General features: G+C 41.3%; 1 protein-coding gene across 4 annotated transcripts in view; it reads left to right on the forward strand.

Moving 5' to 3' along the window:
• Window positions 1-427: 427 nt before the first annotated feature.
• Window positions 428-19,216, forward strand: part of LOC108410252 (nuclear envelope pore membrane protein POM 121-like) — a 34,180-nt gene continuing 15,391 nt past the window's right edge. For 2 of the 4 annotated variants that reach the window (XM_073236879.1, XM_073236880.1), the window contains exons 1-4: window positions 428-5,993; window positions 7,177-7,396; window positions 8,006-8,266; window positions 8,923-9,089. Coding sequence is in view for 1 of the 4 variants with exons in the window: in XM_073236878.1 (XP_073092979.1) it covers window positions 9,025-9,089; window positions 11,671-12,271 (666 nt within the window). In the remaining 3 variants the exon portion in view is untranslated. The other 2 variants (XM_073236878.1, XR_012131512.1) reach the window with 2 other exon arrangements.

Here is a 19,216-nt window from a genome sequence, read left to right on the forward strand (position 1 = left end):
TTAATTTAACTTTACCGAGATGCTGCTTTTCCTCTTCCAGCCCCTAATCAAGGAACATATAACCTGGGCAATTAATATAACAGGCAGGCCAAGCTGTAAACAACATAGTGAAGGGCAGGAAGGATTCCATCTTAAAGATAAGAAGTTAAAAAGTAAGATTCATAATTTACTATTTAACAAGCAGACAATAACTCAGCTCACCCTGAAAGCAAGACAAGCAGCCTTGATTGATATGCTCCCAATCCAAATAAACTGTTATTCTAAGAAAGAATCAAAGCAGTAAATTTCTTATGCTAACTCTGCAAAATAGTCTGGAAACCTGATAAGAAACCTAGTGTCTCCTTAAAAACAAACATTAAGAGACCATTTGGTGGGTCTGCATCCCTAGCTCTTTGTCTCTCAACCGCCTATAAACCCCCTAGATAACGCACCACTACTGACTCTCCTGTCCCCTCCAGGCTCGTGCCAGGAGCTCTGTTCTCTCACTGTATCTCAGTGAAAGTCTTCCTGGCTCTCCTACCTTGACTGCTAAGTTCATTCTTCGGCCCTGCAAACAAGAACCCCCGAATCAGTGGGAGGGCGCTGGCATGGCCGGGTCCCCAGGGACCTGCCTCCCTCTGCAAGGTCTGTTTGCACTTGGTCAGTCCCCACTGCCATTACAGTGCCAGCTTGAGCCCTCTGCCCCCATACCCATGCTTGCCTGTCCCAGGCCAAGTCCCTTCATCCTATGAAAGAGACTGCACCTCCGCAGGTGCAGGGCAGTGGCAGGCAGCCCCAGCACCATCCCTCCTGGGAGGTCACTCGGCAGAGGGAGTTCCACTTGCTATTTAAAGGTGCTCCTTTTTCTCAGAGACCAGAATGTGTTGGTGTCAAGTCCATCAGCAAGGCAGTGAGCGGGTCCTTGTGAGGCTGCTGCAAAAAACAAAAGAGCACAGCAGCTTTGGCTGGGGGGCACAGGGGCAGGAAGCAGAGACATCAGGAGAGCTCAACCTCTGTCCTGCAGGGAGGAGGCCCCTGCTGGCGGCTGCCCTGCAGGCTGGGAGGCACCTCATCCAGCAGGGGCTCTTGTTACAGAGAGGGCCACCTGGTGGGATGCAAGGTGGCCTAGCCCCAGGGGTCAGGAGTCTGGAAACAGGAGGCAGGAGTAACCCTTTGTTACTGGATGAGTCGGGGTGCTCCAGGGGAACAACCCATAGACCTGTGGAGACTGTATGAGGAAGTTTAGGTCTGGACTGGCCTGTGATTGTGGAGAGCCCAGGACAGAAGATGGTCAACTCAGCAGATGGTCTGCCCCTCCCCTGCCTGCTCTCTGTGGGCTGGGCTGGCTGATTGGATGATACCCCCCCACGTTCTCAGGGTGGATCCTCAGTCTCCTGAATCAAATGCTGGTCTTCTAGAAAACCCCAGACAGTGTCTTACCAGCTATGTGGGTGAGAGCCCCTTGGCCCAGTCAGACTGACAAAATGAGTCATCACAATTGCACACAGTAAAGTCGGTCCCCACTCTCATTCATCGCCTGCCTGTGTTGGTCAGTAAGGCATGGAAATCAGCCTTGCTCGATTTAGCTTAGTCCACCAGGCCAGGCTGTCTGTCCTGCAGGTATAGTGGAGCTGCTGGGGGCTCATGGGTCACATACACTCAGCAGGTGTCACTCGTCTGGTGGTGAGGCTGGTGAGTCCAGGCTCAGGCTGATGAGTAGAACCAGGTTCCCACTGCAAGGGGCGGGTGACAGCAGCCTCAGCAGTGGCACTCAGACTGTGGCAAGTGACAGAGAACTAAGCTGTCCCATTTCACATTAATGAGCTCTAAAATTCCCTTAGAAAATGCCAGGTTCTCTGAAAGGAAGGATAATTTTGTATATGTGAACCTCGGGAACAACGGTACCTGCCAGGGCTGGGCCACTCCACATTTGGGGCAGAATTCGCCCAAGAGGTCCCCGATTTCTGGCCATGACGAAGCCCATCAAGGCAATGGATGGGGAGGGAGGAAGGGGAGGGTCTCAGGACATTCCCAGCCAGTGGGGCCATGAGCTGGCCAGTGCAGACCCCACCCCCCAACAAGTCCCATCTGGCAGTGGAGCCTAAGCACGTCCCTAACCTTCTGCCTCCCTCCTGGAAGGGGAGCAAAAGGAGCAAACAGTGAGGAGAGATGCTCATGTTCATAAAAACATGGCACAGGAGGTACCTAGAGTAGGTACCACATGCAAAGTAGGAGGGTGGTTGCTAGGGGCTAGGGGGTGGGGAGGGGACACAGAGCTGTTGTTTAGTGGGCACAGAATTTCAGTTCTGAAAGATGAAGAGTTGAGGTGGGTGGTGATGGTCACATAATACAGTGAATCTACTAAACATTACTGAAAGGTGTGCTTAAAAATGATTAAGGTGGCAAATTTTAAAAAGCAGTCTGCAAAAAATGATCCATTAAACATTGAACAATGATTTCCATGATGGTGGCTTTCTCATCAGAAACTGGAAACAAGACAGTGGAACAACATCTTTGAAGCTCCAAAAGAAAATAACTTTCTAGAAAAAATATATTCAGGAATGAAGGCAAAATAAAAACAATGAGCACTAAGGAACACTAAGAGAATTAAGTGCTCAAGGAAGTTTTCAGGCTGAAGGGAAATAATATTGTAAGATAAATTCTAGCTGAAATAAGCAGGCGAAGAGAGGCAACAAAGGGCCAGGCAGTTTATTTGAACTCCCTGGGTGAGGTTCCCCAGTCTATGGAAATGGAGGCTGGGGAAGTCACACCCAGTCAGGGAGGTGGGGACTTATAGGGGGTCAGGAGGGGAGGAGTGGGCAAGCTATCCTAGGGGGCATGGAGAGGTGTGATTGGCTAAAGGTGACATAATAGACAACTAGAAACTTTTTTTCCTTCCAAGAGGGAGGAGGCTGACATCCAGGTCTTAGTTGCCACATCTGAAGGATGAAGTTCAGGAAGAGCTGTTCCCATTCCATATAAGGCATGGACCTTGGGGTCTGGTCTGTTCTCCTTTTATGGTATCTCTCTGTTCTGTTTGCATGTCCTTATCTTTTCTTCCTCCAGCCTAACAGTCCAGTGTTTTGGTCATAATGGGCGACTACTCGATCAGGCTACTTCTGGCTGACAAGGGGCGTTGTGGGGGTTTGAGGCTGGTATTAGGCTGAAGGAGGGGGTTTAGTGGGAAGAGGTGTATAACGGTGAAGTAACATCTGGTTGGTGGTGACTTGGGTCATCTGAGTTAGCCGCTGTTGGAGGAACCTGTGGACACAAGGGGCAACTAAGAGTAAACTACCAACTGTTATTAAGGGGCCCAGTAGGGGCATTAGCTAGGCCATTATGGGGTACTGGAATTTTGGATTGAGTTTACATCTCAATGATTAGTATTGGGATTTAGTATAGATAAGACTGCATTACTGAAACAATCCTTTTCTCTAAAATCACCCTAATTTTTATTAGAAGTAGCTAGATTAAGAAAATAAATATAAGTCCTTGATTATTTGCATAAGTGTAGCAAGAAGAGCAATTGATTACATAGGCTCTTTTAAATATGCTTTGCTGGAACTTTTTATAAGGAATTTCAGATTGGACTTTTAAAGGTTTTTTAAGGCCAGAAAGCCAAGCCAGACTTGCCATCAGGTTGTGCCTGCAGTACCTGTAGATTTGGGTGAATTCCTCTCCTTGAGGTTCCCATGACATTGCTGAGGTTCTTGCACTTGCCAGGAAGTGACCTTCTTTACTCACCCGGTAAGGCTGCTGGGAACTCTGTAAGCAAGGTACTAGGCCAGTTCTTCCAAGGGGCCTTGTTGGCTTTATAAAGTCAACCTTAGTTCCTTAAAGCTCTTCATATCTGAGTTTATGCACGTCTCTCTCAGGTATGACATTCCAGTCAAAGCCTTGGTAGTATAACCTGTGTTTTCAATTGGTCTTCTTACAAGGAAAGCAGATTCTTATTGAACTTGTGCAAATAAACACACTGCCATGAAATATAAAAATAGTCCCTGAGAGTTTTTAGATTCTGGAGGGATTAGGTAGAGAGAAAGATAAAGTTTCAATTCTGTTTATAAAGGCAGTTATTTACTAAACTGTTGTCAGCTTAAGGGAAAAAGCTTAAAACGCTTTATCAACAACATTTGAAACAAAAAGCTATAAAATCATCTTCCTTAGTTTACTTAATCTTATGTAACTAATACTTGTTCTGCTGAAATCTAATTTCTTACTAGTTTAGGAGTAATAAACAGTGAATATAGATGACAAAAGACTTACAGATGACAATGGTTAAAGATCTGATGAGAGCTTATTGTAAGACAGTTGTCATAAGGAAATTTGGATATTTCTGTAACAAAACATTCAGTAACAAAAGTTTAGCACCATTCTTTTTGACAGTGCTTTCTAGGTAAATATATATCAGATAAATAAGCTGAATTAGCCAAATATTTTCTCCAATGAGAAAAAGTTCCTCTGACATGTTCCAGGGCCTTCTGGAAAATATAAGAGTTAACTAGAGGTAAAAGTACCTTTTTGAATTTGATTTTGGGAAGTTGTCAGAAGAAAGTTTTTTTGGCACTTGCTTAAATAGGATTATAGGTTGCCATGAAGCAATACTTGTCTATTTAACTAGAATGATAACAAAGTACTTCAAAGGCAAATAAAGAAGGTTACAAAGTTGTTAGCAAAGTTTAGCTTTTAGTCCTTTTAATATTAAGATCTCATTTTTTAAAAGACTCTGACAACTCACTGAGATTTTAAACATAAGAAACTGCTTTGATAAAACAATTAGAACTCTCTACAGTCTTTCAATATTAAGAGCAGACTAGCAGTTAAGAAAACTTTGTCTTTTTAACTGAAAACAAAATTCTAATTTTGCTGTGTACTTGATACCGAGACTCATTTGCTTTAATTTTATATAGCATGACCATATTAAATTCTACAACCTTTTTATATTCTTCTTTTTCATTTAGAGTTTTCTCTGTAAAAAGAGCTGTACTTTCGAACAGTTACTTTTTTTTTATCAAAAGACATTCTTTAGCATGCAGAATGAATTTCTATTTTTATACTTTCTCTTATTAAAACATACATCTTTTAGCATAGATAAATTTTTTTATTACTTTAAGTAGTTTTAATTAGAACTTAAAACTATTAGGAACATTAATTTTCAGTGAACACTGAGAAGTAGGCTATTGTAAACTGTTAAACTAACATTCTTTGGATTGACAAATTATGAACATTTTATAATTTCTGTTAACTATGAGCTTTACAACACAATCTCTCACTAAGCACAAGGTATATCTTTTTAACTTAGCAAAACTTTAAGGTTTTAGGTTACTACAAAGATTTCCAAGCTGTAGATAGGTATACACACTATAACACACAATTATTAAAGTGTTCATTTGCTACACTTATTTAGTTTACTTATTCTTAACTATGCTAGGTTACTTACAAAACTTTTACTGGATATTAGACAAAGCCAAGCCTTTAAGCATTTTATTCTTAAAAGATTTAGCAGATAACATCAACTTAAATGACTTTAGGTAAACTTAGGCAGCTGATAACTACAAGGACATGCCCGCCTCAGCCAAACTCAAATTAGCATAAATGCTTAACATTTTTTGTCAGATTTTCTGGAAGTTTTAGAATGCCCAATTTTCACAAGTGCTTGTTTTTAAATCAATTTTTATTAATACCATCTGGAGGTAGGAAAATATTTTCGTTTACACACTTAGACACACAAACATACAAACTGAGACACAACGACTACAGTCAGCAACACTTCTCACACAAAAACATATACACAGACAGACAAACTGATATAAAGATTTGAGTTACTGATATTTAATTGCTTTCTTTCTTTTAACTTTCTGTTTGTGGCTTCCAGACCAGAGGGTGGGAGGAGCATGTTCTGGTAGGGGAAGAGGGCGGTGAAGGTGGAAGGAGAGGGGGAGGGGGTGGTGCAGCTCCCGGAAGAGGAGAGGAGCAGGAAGGCAGCATGGCTGGGAACAAAGAACCTGAAGATGGTAGCGGCATGGGGGTGGACAAAGAACTTAAAGATGGTGGCAGAGAGGGGTGGGGGTAGTGAGCTGAGAGAGGTGGGAGACCAAGGTCTTCTGGTGGATTTGAAAAGGAAGAAGGACTGGGCAGAGTAAGAGGCTGACAATCCTTAACTGGAGATCAGGCTAGGAGAACCTTAGTCATTGAACACTTAACATAAAGGTCTGGGCGGGAGCACGATGTCCAAAAAGGCTGCACATATGGGATTTAACTCCACTCTCTGCTCCGGTGGCAATAATTAATCAAGTTGGTGAGGAGGCCAAAATTGAAAGTTCCCTCAGGGGGCCAGTGAGATTGACTGTCCAAGGGATACTGAGGCCCGGCCTCAGAGCAAAGAAAGACTAGCTTCTATTTGAGAACTTCCCGGGACAAATATAGAGTAGCCAAATTAGAAATTAGACACCGCAGCGGGGTCTGAGCCTCTGCTTTTGAGGGCTGGTTCCCCATGTCTGCACCACTTCTCAACTAATCCTGCTGAGAGGAGTGCCCAGCGTCCCAAGGGCACCAAGTCAGGGGAGATGTCCTGGGAGCCTGGGTGAGGGACGTCTCCCTCACCGCAGGGCCAAGGGTGGGGTGGTTGCCCACAGACATCCTGGGGCCTGTGGTAGGGACGTCTCCCATACTGCCGGGCCAGGGGTGGGCTGGATTCCCACAGAGGGTGGGCTGAATGCCCAGGGGCCAGATGCCCCACCTGGACATAGCTACGATTTCTAATGGACCAGGTGAAATGGAGTTAGGAAGGGAAACAGACTGGGGGAAACTGAGGGACTCATCAGAAAATGGTCCATGCAGCAGAGAGTGGGCTGAGGTCCTGGGTCGGGGAAGGAGGGGGCAGGGCTGCTAGTGGCCAGTCGGGGCCTTGTGCTCACGCTCCTTCCCAGGTTTCAGCACCAAATGTAAGATAAATTCTAGCTGAAATAAACAGGTGAAGAGAGGCAACAAACGGCCAGGCAGTTTATTTGAACGCCCCGGGTGAGATCTCCCAGTCTACGGAAATGGAGGCTGGGCAAGTCACACCTGGTCAGGGAGGTGGGTGCTTATAAGGGGTTAAGAGGGAGAAGAGTGGGCAAGCTATCCTAGGGAGCGTAGAAAAATATGATTGACTAAATGTAACATAATAAATAACTAAAAACTTTTTTTCCTTACAAGAGCGAAGAAGCTAACATCCAGGTCTTAGTTGGCACATCAGAAGAATAAAGTTCAAGAAGAGCTGTTCCCTTTCCATATAAGGCATAAACCTTAGAGTCTGGTCTGTTCTCCTTTTATAATATCTCTCTGTTCTATTTACATGTCCTTGTTTTTCCTTCCTCCAGCCTAACAAATATCAGTAGGAAAGTTGGACTTAAGGAATGAAGGAGAAACATAAATGGTAAATGTCTCCTCTTAAGTTCTTTAAAATATATAGAACTGTTGAGAGCAAAAATGGTAACAGTATCGGGTGAGGTTTTCAGTGTATGTCAATGTAATTCATATAACAACTGTAACATAAAAGGGGGAGGGTGAAAGGATCTAAATGGTTGTAAGGCTTCTACATTTACTTGAAGTGATAAAATACTGATCATAAGCAGGTGGTACACAATTAGGCATATATACTGTAATCCTCAGAACAACCTCTTAAAAAAATAAAGGAGGTACACCAAAAGTCAGTAAATACATTAAAATACTAAAAAATATTCAGAAACAGTTGGCCCTTGAACAACATGGGTTTGAACTGTATGGGTCCACTTATATGTGAAATTTTTAAAATAAATATATTGGAAAACTTAAAAAAACAAAACAAAACAGGGTCAAGGCACTCAAGGCAGCGTAAGGGTGGGTGTGACTTTTTGTCCCAGGCGCTGACTCCTGCAGGGAGGGTGGGCACTGGGCTGCAAGCTCCTAGACCCCTTTTGCGCGTTGTGTCCCAGCAACACCGGAGCGCATGCGGCTGGTGCACAATGCCCGCCAGTGCACAATGCCCGCCTCGCCTCTGGCCCAGGTGCGCTGGCGGAGGAAGTCAGTCCGGTAGAGAAGCTGCGGAAGCCTTGGAACCTGTTCACTGGACAGATCTCTCTGATCGCTCCTCATGGGAGGTTTTCTGAGCTACATCGTGGGAGGTCTTCTCCCCCAGCTCATGGGAAGGCTTCTCACCCAGCTCCACTCATCCGCCCGCCCCGCCAGCCTCCTCTGCCCACCGCGATCCCATTCACCCCTCAGGCTGCACTCCTTTCCTCCGGTCCCCTCTGAGGCCTTCCTGCGGGTAAGAAACGCTGACCCTCCCAAGACCGAGGACTTGACTTTGCTTTTTTTGTTTTTGTTTTTAATTTATTTATTTTATTAAGGTATTGACATACAATCTTATGAAGGTTTCACATGAAAAAACAATGTGGTTACAACATTCCCCCTTGTTATCATGTCCCCCCCATACCCCATTGCAGTCACTGCCCAGCAGTGTAGTAACATTTTCCTCTCTGAAATCAGAGAGGAACATTTTGAGTAACTTGCCGCAATAACTGTTTTGTTTAAATTTCATGCCCATGAAACCATCACCACAGTCAAGATAATGAACATCACCATTCCTGCCAGAAGTTTCCCCATGCCCCTCGGTGAAGCCTTAAAACCTCCCTCTCACCCTGCCCCTGCTGCCAGGCATCCATTGGTCCCCATTCTGTCACTATAGATTTGTTTACTTTTCCTAGAGTATGCATAAGTAGAATCATACGTTTAATTTTTAAAGTACTAAGCTTTCCCTTTCTGACTTTGTGAGACATGTTTAGCTGAATTAACAGTAAAATTAACAACATTATCCTTTTTCATTACATTAGAACGATTTTGTGACCATGGGATGAAGCCTTAAAACAATGTTGCTGCCTTTCAGTAGCACATCTCTGTTTTTCCCTTTTATTTCCCTTTTAGGCTTGGGCCTTCGAAGTGTGGCCTCAATTCCCAGAGCCCAGACAGCCACTTACATAAGAGACCCTGCACCTCTGCTGTGAGCTGCTTGATGGGCATGTTCACATGTGGCATCCGTATGTCCAGCCGCAATTAGCAGTTCCTACAGTTCCACTGGAGGCATCTCTCAGGTACATTCACCTGGTGGTGTGGAAGAAGTGGGGTCTTTGCATTTATTTGTTGATTATGCAGTGTTTACTAGCCGCCTTCTGTCAGATGCTGAGATCACCTCTAAGGCAACAGCAGTTACCAACCCCTGAATGGTCACTATAGAGCAGTGGAACAAACTAGAAAGCCCAGAATGCTTATGTGGAAACCTGAATACAAGACACAATCATTATTATAGATAGATGGACAAAGGATGGATAATTCAAAAAATGGTACTAATTTGATTAAAAAGGTAGATTGAGTCTGGATTGCATTGGGTCATAAATTCATCCTATAGGCACTGGGAATTTAATGAAAGTTTTTAAAATAAGTGGTTATAATTTTTTTTAAGAAAGGATGTAGTGTAGACTGGAGAACAGATCAAGTTTTGCTACCAGAATGACTTGGGTTCAAATCTTGGCTTTGGCACTTAGTAGCTATAGACTCTTGGGCAGGTAAATGACTTGAACTCTCTTTTTCCCATCTCTAAAGGACTGTTGTACAGATTGAAGGTAATGTTTGAAAAGCACCCATTACAGTGTTTGTCAGTAAGTGGGCACCCAATATATAGGAGCCTGAAAAAATAACGCATGTGTGGAGGAGGTTTTTGAGAGGAGAAAGAATTTGACATACGTTTTCATCCATACAGAAGGCTCTTGGAGTAATATAAATGACGTGTTAATGATAAATGCCGAATATAGGAGATGAAGGCCCCAGCCAGGCAGTTATGGCAATGCAGAGGACAATAGCATGAAGTCTTTTTTCTGCACTAGGCCCTCTGCTGAGCACTGTACATACATTTCCTCAATCAGTGATGCATAAGCAACTATTGTTGCTCTTCCTTACAGTTTTATGTCAAATGTCATACATACACAAAAGGAAGGGAAAATATCATAATGAACCTCCATGTAGCTCCAGGAGTTAACTGTTTTGTCAGTCCTGTTCCGTCAACACCCCCATCCCAGGTTAGTTTTGCTCTTGTGTTTTAAAGTACAAACATGTTGTTTCACCCGTAGGTACTTCAGTGTATTTTTAAAAGTTTTTGAACATTATAAACCACAATACCTCTATTCCTCTGAATAATAATAAATTAATGTTAGTTATTCTCACTCCAACTTGCCCTTATTACCCTGTCTTATTATAGTTACTTTGAATCAGGGACCAAAAATCATCTCATTACACTTGGTTCACATGTCTCTTATACTCTTTTTTTTTTGAGTATTAAGTATGTAATTAATATATGTAACAAAAAATCTGAAGGTAAGACTGTACACTTATGGAAATAATGATTTTGACCTACTTCATAAGGTAGTTGTGAAGTAGTACATATAAAGTGTTCAACGGTTTACATGGTCCATAGTAAACATTCAAGAAGTGCTACCTATTACTATTATTTTAAATAAGTACAGTCATTTAATTTCAGGGAACTTAATTCACATTCAGAGCTTCAGACTTAACATTATACAATGCTATGTATGATGGCCTAACAAGCAGGCAGGGTAAAAATAATCTTAAACTTTTTAACAGGTTGTTTTATATTTTTTAGATGTACCCTTTTTGGCTTTTAATCTAATTACAATGCTTTGAAATTATGCATGTTTTCACATAGTGTAACCTCAGTCTTGAGCAATAGTTATGTTGAAATTATTATAAAGTACTTTTGTATCACAACAAAATTATGTTGTCCTCATAGGATTGAATTTCAGTCATAGAGAAAATGAAGAAGGACTTATAATTGTAAATTATCTTCACTTTAATCAGTAGCATAATGTACATATTTTATTAAAAAGCTTATTCATTGAAAATCATAAGGTATTTTATAGATGCCTTTAAACTTGGGTTTTAAATATAGGTTTTATTTTTTTCTTATTCTGGAAATGTTCATTAGTTTATCTTAATTTGAATTACTGCTTATTCTAACATGTTGCCTGTAACATTATCCTTACAAGTTGAATTGTGCTTTTCATGGGGCATGAAGAAAAAGTCAGCAGGCAGTTGAATGAAAACAGGTCAGGTCGGGTTTCTAAATGTTTGTCACTTGTGATAATTTAGACTTAAGTATTTTTTTTCTTTCCTTAGGTATTTTATTGTGTATTAAAGCAAGTATTGATGGTTAATTTACACTGTTACTTGCTGAGTGTATTGTTAGCAATGCGGCTAGTGTACTTAAACTTCAGTGGCTTACTTAAAGGGTTGCAGTGACGTGAGATGAAGAGGGACACACCATAAAAGGCATGGAATTGGGTTCTGATAACGACTGAGCTTCAGTACTTTTCTACTTTGTTGTATATGATAATTGTTGGAACATTAAGATAACTTGTGCTTTTTTAAATACCTGTTTGTACAGGAAATGTTTTCCTAAAGCACGGTTCAGAACCGCGAATTATTCCTAGAGATTGTGTTGGAAATTGCTAGTATCTGCTACGTGGAAACCTACCTTTCAAAATAAATATTGGTATTGCTGTAATTTGAAATCAGGCATTAAAGTACTGTGAAAACACCAGTAGTTGACAAAATAACGAAAGGCAACTCTGTCCTTTCTGTGCCCGCACTCTTCATGTGAAGGCAGGCGTGGGTGTTCAGGGTCCTGTCCCCACAGACGACCATAGCCTTTCACCGCTGCCTCTCAGCACAGGCCTGTCCTTCATTCTGGTTCACTGGATCATCCAACTGCGTTTTGTGTCTGGAAGACGCCTCTGATGATTCATTCTGCAAAGCTGCGATCTCCCGGCTGCGTAGCCGCGACCCGGGGACGGACGGCGCGGGAGCGGAAGGGGTGCGAGCCCGCCCGCAAGCCCAGCCCGGCGTCCGCGTCGCCGCCGAGCGTGGAGCACCCAGGGCAAAGGCAGGGCGCCTGAGCCCAGGCAGACTGCCCGGCCTGGGCGGAGCGAGGGTGTTCGGGGTGGGGCGCCGGGCCGGGCCGGGCCGGGCGGGCCACGCCCCCGCCCCCCAGGCGGCAGGTCGCCGGCCTGAGAGCGCCGTCTCCCCGTGCTCTCCAGGACCGCGCGGCCGGCGCCCCCTGACGGCCTCCAGGTGTCAGGCTTCCTCCGCGGGAGCCGAGGGCGCGCTGTCCCTGTGGCCGCCGCCGCCGCAGGCGCGGAGCACACGGGCTGGGGCGACGGCCGCGTGCACCTCCCCTCCGACGGGGACCGCGGACGTCTCTTAGAGCCCTTTTCCACTTACTATGTATTAGAGATAATGGCAGTATATAAATTCTTTTTTTTTTCACAACTGCATAGTTACTCCAATTGTCTTTTGATAAACATTATGTTGTTTCTGCTATTACACATGGTGCCACAAATAATACTTTAGTTCATGTGTCACTTCACACTTTGGTCATTATACTTCTGGGATAAGTTCCTAGAAGATATGAGTTCCAGGTCAAAGGTTACATGCATGTGCAATTTTGCTAAAAGTCATTAAATTTCCTCCCATTAGCGTATGGATCATTTAGCATTCTCACCAGCAGTATACGGGAGGGCCCGTTTCTCCACCGTCTCAAACAGATTAGGTTGTCATAGCTTTGGGTTTTACCAGTTTGACATGTGAGGAACAGTATTTGTGTCTCTTCTGAGGTAGTTTGAGCGGCTTTTCAATTACTTGAGAAACATAATTCCAAGTGAACTAAACATTTAAATGTAAAATAGAAACTGTAGAACTATTTGCAAAAACAGGCTTCTCGTGTATTGCTCGTGAACGTGTCAGTTGGTATAGCTTTCTAGAGGGCAGTGTGACGGTAATTACCAACATTAGAGATGTACCTGCCCTTTGATCCAGCAGGCTTACTTTTAGCTACACGTATAATCGAAGTCATATAAAAGGATGTAGATTATAGAATTATTTAAATAGCAGAAGCTTGGAAATAATGTAACTGTACCTTTTCAAGGGTTTGGTTGAATAGCTAACAGTATTTCCATAAGTTGAAATACTATGAAACTATTAAAAAGAATAAGGCAGCTTAATAGGCACTGATATGAATGATCTCAAAAATACGTAAAAAGATAAAGGTGCAGGAACTGTATGTTTAGTGTCCTCTATTTGTGCTGCTTGTTTCTTTAATCTTTTAATGTACATAAAATAATTCTGACAGGGTATATTAGAAACTGGTGCTTACCGAGATAGGAGGAAAACTAACTTTTGAATATATACTTGTTGGAATTTGTAACGTGCTACAAGTATTACCTTTCCTGGTTTCAAAAAAATTTTAAGTATGGATCACTGTTAAGTAAAAAGTAAAATTCCCCGGTCCTGGCTATCCCAGTCTCCATCCTGTAGGTCCTGATTGTTAATATTCCTATCATGTGTACAAACACATACAGACTTCTGGAGCTGTTTTGCGCAAGTGGGATCATCACATATGTGCTTTTTGCATGCTTTTTGTCATTATGTATTACATGCATTCTATGTCATATAAACTCTCTTTAATAGCCTTTTTAAAATTAGAGAATGTGCAGAAAAACAGGTGTCATAAGCACAACCATTCCATGTAACCACCACCCAGGCCAAATTAATAAATCATTTTTAACATCACAAAGCCCCTCTCATACCCACTCTCAATCACTACTCCTTCCCTCTCCTCTTTCCTGATTATTAGCACCACATATAGTTTTCCCTGTTTCTGAACCTCATATCAATGGGAACAGAATATGCTTTCTTTTATGTGTGGGCTCCTTCACTCAGCATTTTACTTGTGAGATTCATCCATGCTGTTGCAGGTAACAGAGGGTCTTTCATTTTCGTGGTGTATTCTCTTAAACTGTAGGATATATCACAACTTAACCATTCCACCACTGGACGTTTGGGTTTCCAGTTTGGAGCCATTATGCGTAATGCTGCTATAGACATTCTTTATAAGTCTTTTGGTGCACATCAGGTATGTGTGTGTTCGGTTTTAGTAGTTTGACCGGTTGTAGAAAGTGGTATTTCAGATGATACTCCTACCAGAGCATGGGAGATTTTGTTCCTGTGGTTACGCATCCTCACTGACACCTGCTGTTGCCAGTCTCTTTAATGATCCATTTCAGTGTGTGTGAAGTAGTATTTCACTGTGGTTTTGATTTGCATTTTCCTGATTCCTATAGCACTTGGCTAGGATCTCCAGTACAATGTTGAACAGAAGTGATAGCAAACATCTTTGTCTTGTTTTTCTTAATCTCATAGGGAGCACTTTCCAGTTTTGTATTACATATGACATTTGAATATAGATAGACATTCTTTGTAGATACCTTTATTGGATTAAGGAAGTTCTGTTTCCATAGTCTTATTATCAAAGTACCAATTTTAGGAGCCATTCTCTTATGTTTTTCTGTTTCTTTAATTTCTGTTCTTGTAGATACTATTTCCTTCTTCCTTCCTTCATGTTTGCATTGCTAGGATTCCTTTGTGGCTTTTAAGTATAGATTCTTAGATCACTCAGTTTCAGCCTGTTCTCTTTTCTCATGTATGTTTTGAACGTTACTGTGAATTCAACTTTAGCTTCATCCCACAATTTTTTTTTTGAGAGGGCATCTCTCATATTTATTGATCAAATGGTTGTTAACAACAATAAAATTCTGTATAGGGGAGTCAATGCTCAATGCACAATCATTAATCCACCCCCAGCCTAATTCTCGTCAGTCTCCAATCTTCTGAAGCATAATGAACAAGTTCTTACATGGTGAACAAATTCTTACATAGTGAATAAGTTCTTACATGGTGAACAGTACAAGGGCAGTCATCACAAAAACTTTCGGTTTTGATCACTCATTATGAACTATAAACAATCAGGTCAAATATGAATATTTGTTTGATTTTTATAGTTGACATATATGTGAATTTCACATTTCTCCCTTTATTATTATTATTATTATTATTATTATTATTATTATTATTATTTTTAAATAAAATTTTGAAGTGGTAGGTAGATGCAAGATAAAGGTAGAAAACATAGTTTAGTGTTGTAAGAGAGCAAATGTAGATGATCAGGTGTGTGCCTGTTGACTATGTGTTAATCCAAGCTAGACAAGGGCAATAATACATCCATGGATGCAGAAGATTTCTCTCAAAACAGGGGGGTGAGGTTCTAAGCCTCACCTCTGTTGATCCCCAATTTCTCACCTGATGGCCCCCCTGCGACTGTGCCTGTCTTAGGTTGTTCCTCCCTTGAGGAATCTTACCCGTCTCTGGCTAACCAGTCATCTTCCGGGGCCATACAGGGAAATGTAAAGTTGGTAAGTGAGAGAGAAGCCATATTGTTTGAAAAGGTTAGCTTTTTACTTCTTTGCAGGTTTATGCCTGGTGGCTTCTATGCCCAGCATTTGTCTTGAGGTATCTTTACCACTTGGAGGAGTTATGATAGTCGGTGAATTCAATATGAGGCACGAATTCTATTTAAGGGTTGTAATTAGGAAGGAAGAAGAAAAGCTATAGAGATAGCAGATAGAAGAAAACATGGGAAGATTGATTATTTCTTTGACATATATTCTTGTAGAGTAACTTAAGCATGTATAGGTTTTAAATTACTAATTAAATTGCACACACACATTAACATAATAGAAATACAGTTACATAACCAAAGCAGATCTATAATTACCAGCCATCTCCAGTGAAGCCAAGAAAACCAGTTAGGCACCCTAGGCATTTGTGAAAATTTGTCTATGATATAATGGATATTGTCCAACTGTACTTGAACAGTCTGAGAGAAATCAGACAAATTGAAACAACCCATTCCTGGGAACTGTTCACATCCCATATGTTCTTCTAACAGTAGATAGTCTGTAGTTGTAAGATTTTGGAGCGCTACAACTTGCACTTCTCCTAATTCTTGGTTGAGTTCCAACAGTATAGATCCAGTCAAATTTGTTGTTTTACTGTATGCACAGGCCAGCTTAGATATCTCCTTCTTCATTCCAATGGCAAGTCCAGGAACCAGTGGGATGAATGCAGCTACAACTGCAGCATCGCTTGGATCTTTGTTGAGGTTTTTTGATGATCATCTTCTGGTATGTCTCTTCCAGAGAGTGCTGATGTTGGAAGTTCTTCTTCATATCGTATCTTAGTTCATTTTCTGGGTAGCCAAATTAGGCTTTGATCCTCTGTATAAACACAAACAGACCCTTTGCTCACACTTTGATATGCCCTTTATACCATTGTGTAGAACTCATTGGAGGTCACCACACAGAAACTGCTTTTTTTTTTTAAGAGAAAGGAATATTATCAGAAAAGTGTACATCCATAGCTGATCATCTGACACCCTATAAGTGATCAAAATTAAGGATATTTAAAGCATGCATTAATCGTTGATTTACAGTTAGTTTTATCCCATCAGGGAGTAATCCCCCTTCTCTATCTTTCTTTCTTCTTTTTGTTATCTTTAATCTACACTTACATGAAGAATATTATGTTTACTAGGCTCTCCCCTATACCAGGTCCCCCCTATAAACCCCTTTACAGTCACTGTCCATCAGCATAGCAAAATGTTGTAGAATCACTATGTGTGTTCTCTGTCTTGTACAGCCCTCCCCTTTCTCCCACCCCCCCATGCATGCTAATCTTAATACCCCTCTTCTTCTTTCCCCCCTTATCCCTCCCTACCCACCCATCCTCCCCAGTTCCTTTCCCTTTGGTACCTGTTAGTCCATTCTTGGGTTCTGTGATTCCGCTGCTGTTTTGTTCTTTCAGTTTTTTCTTTGTTCTTATACTCCACAGATGAGTGAAATCATTTGGTATTTCTCTTTCTCCGCTTGGCTTATTTCACTGAGCATAATACCCTCCAGCTCCATCCATGTTGCTGCAAATGGTAGGTTTTGCCCTCTTCTTATGGCTGAGTAGTATTCCATTGTGTATATGTACCACATTTTCTTTATCCATTCATCTACCGATGGACACTTAGGTTGCTTCCAATTCTTGGCTATTGTAAATAGTGCTGCGATAAACATAGGGGTGCATCTGTCTTTCTCAAACTTGATTGCTGCGTTCTTAGGGTAAAGTCCTAGGAGTGGAATTCCTGGGTCAAATGGTAAGTCTGTTTTGAGCATTTTGATGAACCTCCATACTGCTTTCCACAATGGTTGAACTAATTTACCTTCCCACTAGCAGTGTAGGAGGGTTCCCCTTTCTTCACAGCCTCACCAACATTTGTTGTTGTTTGTCTTTTGGATGGCAGCCATCCTTACTGGTGTGAGGTGATACCTCATTGTAGTTTTAATTTGCATTTCTCTGATAATTAGCGATGTGGAGCATCTTCTCATGTGTCTGTTGGCCATCTGTATTTCTTTTGTGGAGAACTGTCTGTTCAGTTCCTCTGCCCATTTTTTATTTGGATTATTTGATCTTTGTTTTTTGAGGCATGTGAGCTCTTTATATATTTTGGGCCTCAAGCCTTTATTGGATCTGTCATTTACAAATATATTCTCCCATACTGTAGGGTTCCTTTTTGTTCTATTGATGGTGTTTTTTGCTGTACAGAAACTTTTCAGCTTAATATAGTCCCACTTGTTCATTTTTGCTGTTGTTTTCTGTGCCTGGGGAGATATGTTCAAGAAGAGGTCACTCATGTTTATGTCTAAGAGGTTTTTGCCTATGTTTTTTTTAATAATTCTTTAATAATTCTTTGTATTTCTGTGGAGTCTGTCGTGATTTTTCCATTCTCATTTCTGATTATGTTTATTTGTGTTGATTCTCTTTTTCTCTTAATAAGTTTGGCTAGAGGCTTATCTATTTTGTTTATTTTCTCAAAGAACCAGCTCTTGGTTTCATTGATTTTTGCTATGATTTTATTCTTCTCAATTTGTTTATTTCTTCTCTGATTTTTTTTATGTCCCTCCTTCTGCTGACTTTAGGCCTCATTTGTTTTTCTTTTTCCAATTTCGATAATTGTGCTGTTAGACTATTCATTTGGGATTGTTCTTCCTTCTTCAAGTGTGCCTGGATCGCTATATACTTTCCTCTTAGGACTGCTTCCACTGCGTCCCACAGAAGTTGGGGTTTTGTGTTGTCATCAGTTGTTTCTATATATTCCTTGATCTCTATTTTAATTTGTTCATTGATCTATTGATTATTTAGGAGCATGTTGTTAAGTCTCCATGTGTTTGTGAGTCCTTTTGTTTTTTTTTGTAGAATTTATTTCTAGTTTTATACCTTTGTGGTCTGAAAAATTGGTTGGTAGAATTTCAATATTTTGGATTTTGCTGAGGCTCTTTTTGTGGGCTAGTGTGTGGTCTATTCTGGGGAATGTTCCATGTGCACTTGAGAAGAATGTATATCCTGTTGCTTTTGGATGTAGAGTTCTATAGATGTTTATTAGGTCCATCTGCTCTACTGTGTTGTTCAGTGCTTCTGTGTCCTTACTTATTTTCTGTCTGGTGGATCTATCCTTTGAGGTGAGTGGTGTGTTGAAGTCTCCTAAAATGAATGCATAGCAGTCTATTTCCCCCTTTAGTTCTGTTAGTATTTGTTTCACATATGCTGGGTGCTCCTGTGTTTGGTGCATATATATTTAGAATGGTTATATCCTCTTGTTGGACTGAGCCTTTATCATATGTATCATAAAGACACATATGTAGTGTCTTTCTTTATCTCTTGTTACTTTCTTTGTTTTGAAGTCTATTTTGTCTGATATTAGTAGTGCAACCCTGCTTTCTTCTCACTGTTGTTTGCCTGAAATATGTTTTTCCATCCCTTGACTTTTAGTCTGTGCTTGTCTTTGGGTGTAAGGTGAGTTTCTTGTAAGCAGCATATAGATGGGTCTTGCTTTTTTATCCATTCTATTACTCTGTGTCTTTTGATTGGTGCATTAAGTCCATTTACATTTAGGGTGACTATTGAGAGATATGTACTTATTGCCATTGCAGGCTTTAAATTCGTGGTTACCAAAGGTTCAAGGTTAGACTCTTTAGTATCTTACCGCCTAACTCAGCTCGCTTATTGAGCTGTTATATACACTGTCTGTAGATTCTTTTCTTCTCTCCCTTCTTATTCCTCCTCCTCCATTCTTCATATGTTGTGTGTTTTGTTCTGTGCTCTTTCTAGGAGTGCTCCCATCTAGAGCAGTCCCTGCAAGATGCCCTGTAGAGGTGGTTTGTGGGAAGCAAATTCCCTCAGCTTTTGCTTGTCTGGGAATTGTTTAATCCCG

The sequence above is a fragment of the Manis javanica genome, chromosome 5, assembly GCF_040802235.1.
Source record: "Manis javanica isolate MJ-LG chromosome 5, MJ_LKY, whole genome shotgun sequence".
Classification (NCBI taxonomy): domain Eukaryota; kingdom Metazoa; phylum Chordata; class Mammalia; order Pholidota; family Manidae; genus Manis; species Manis javanica.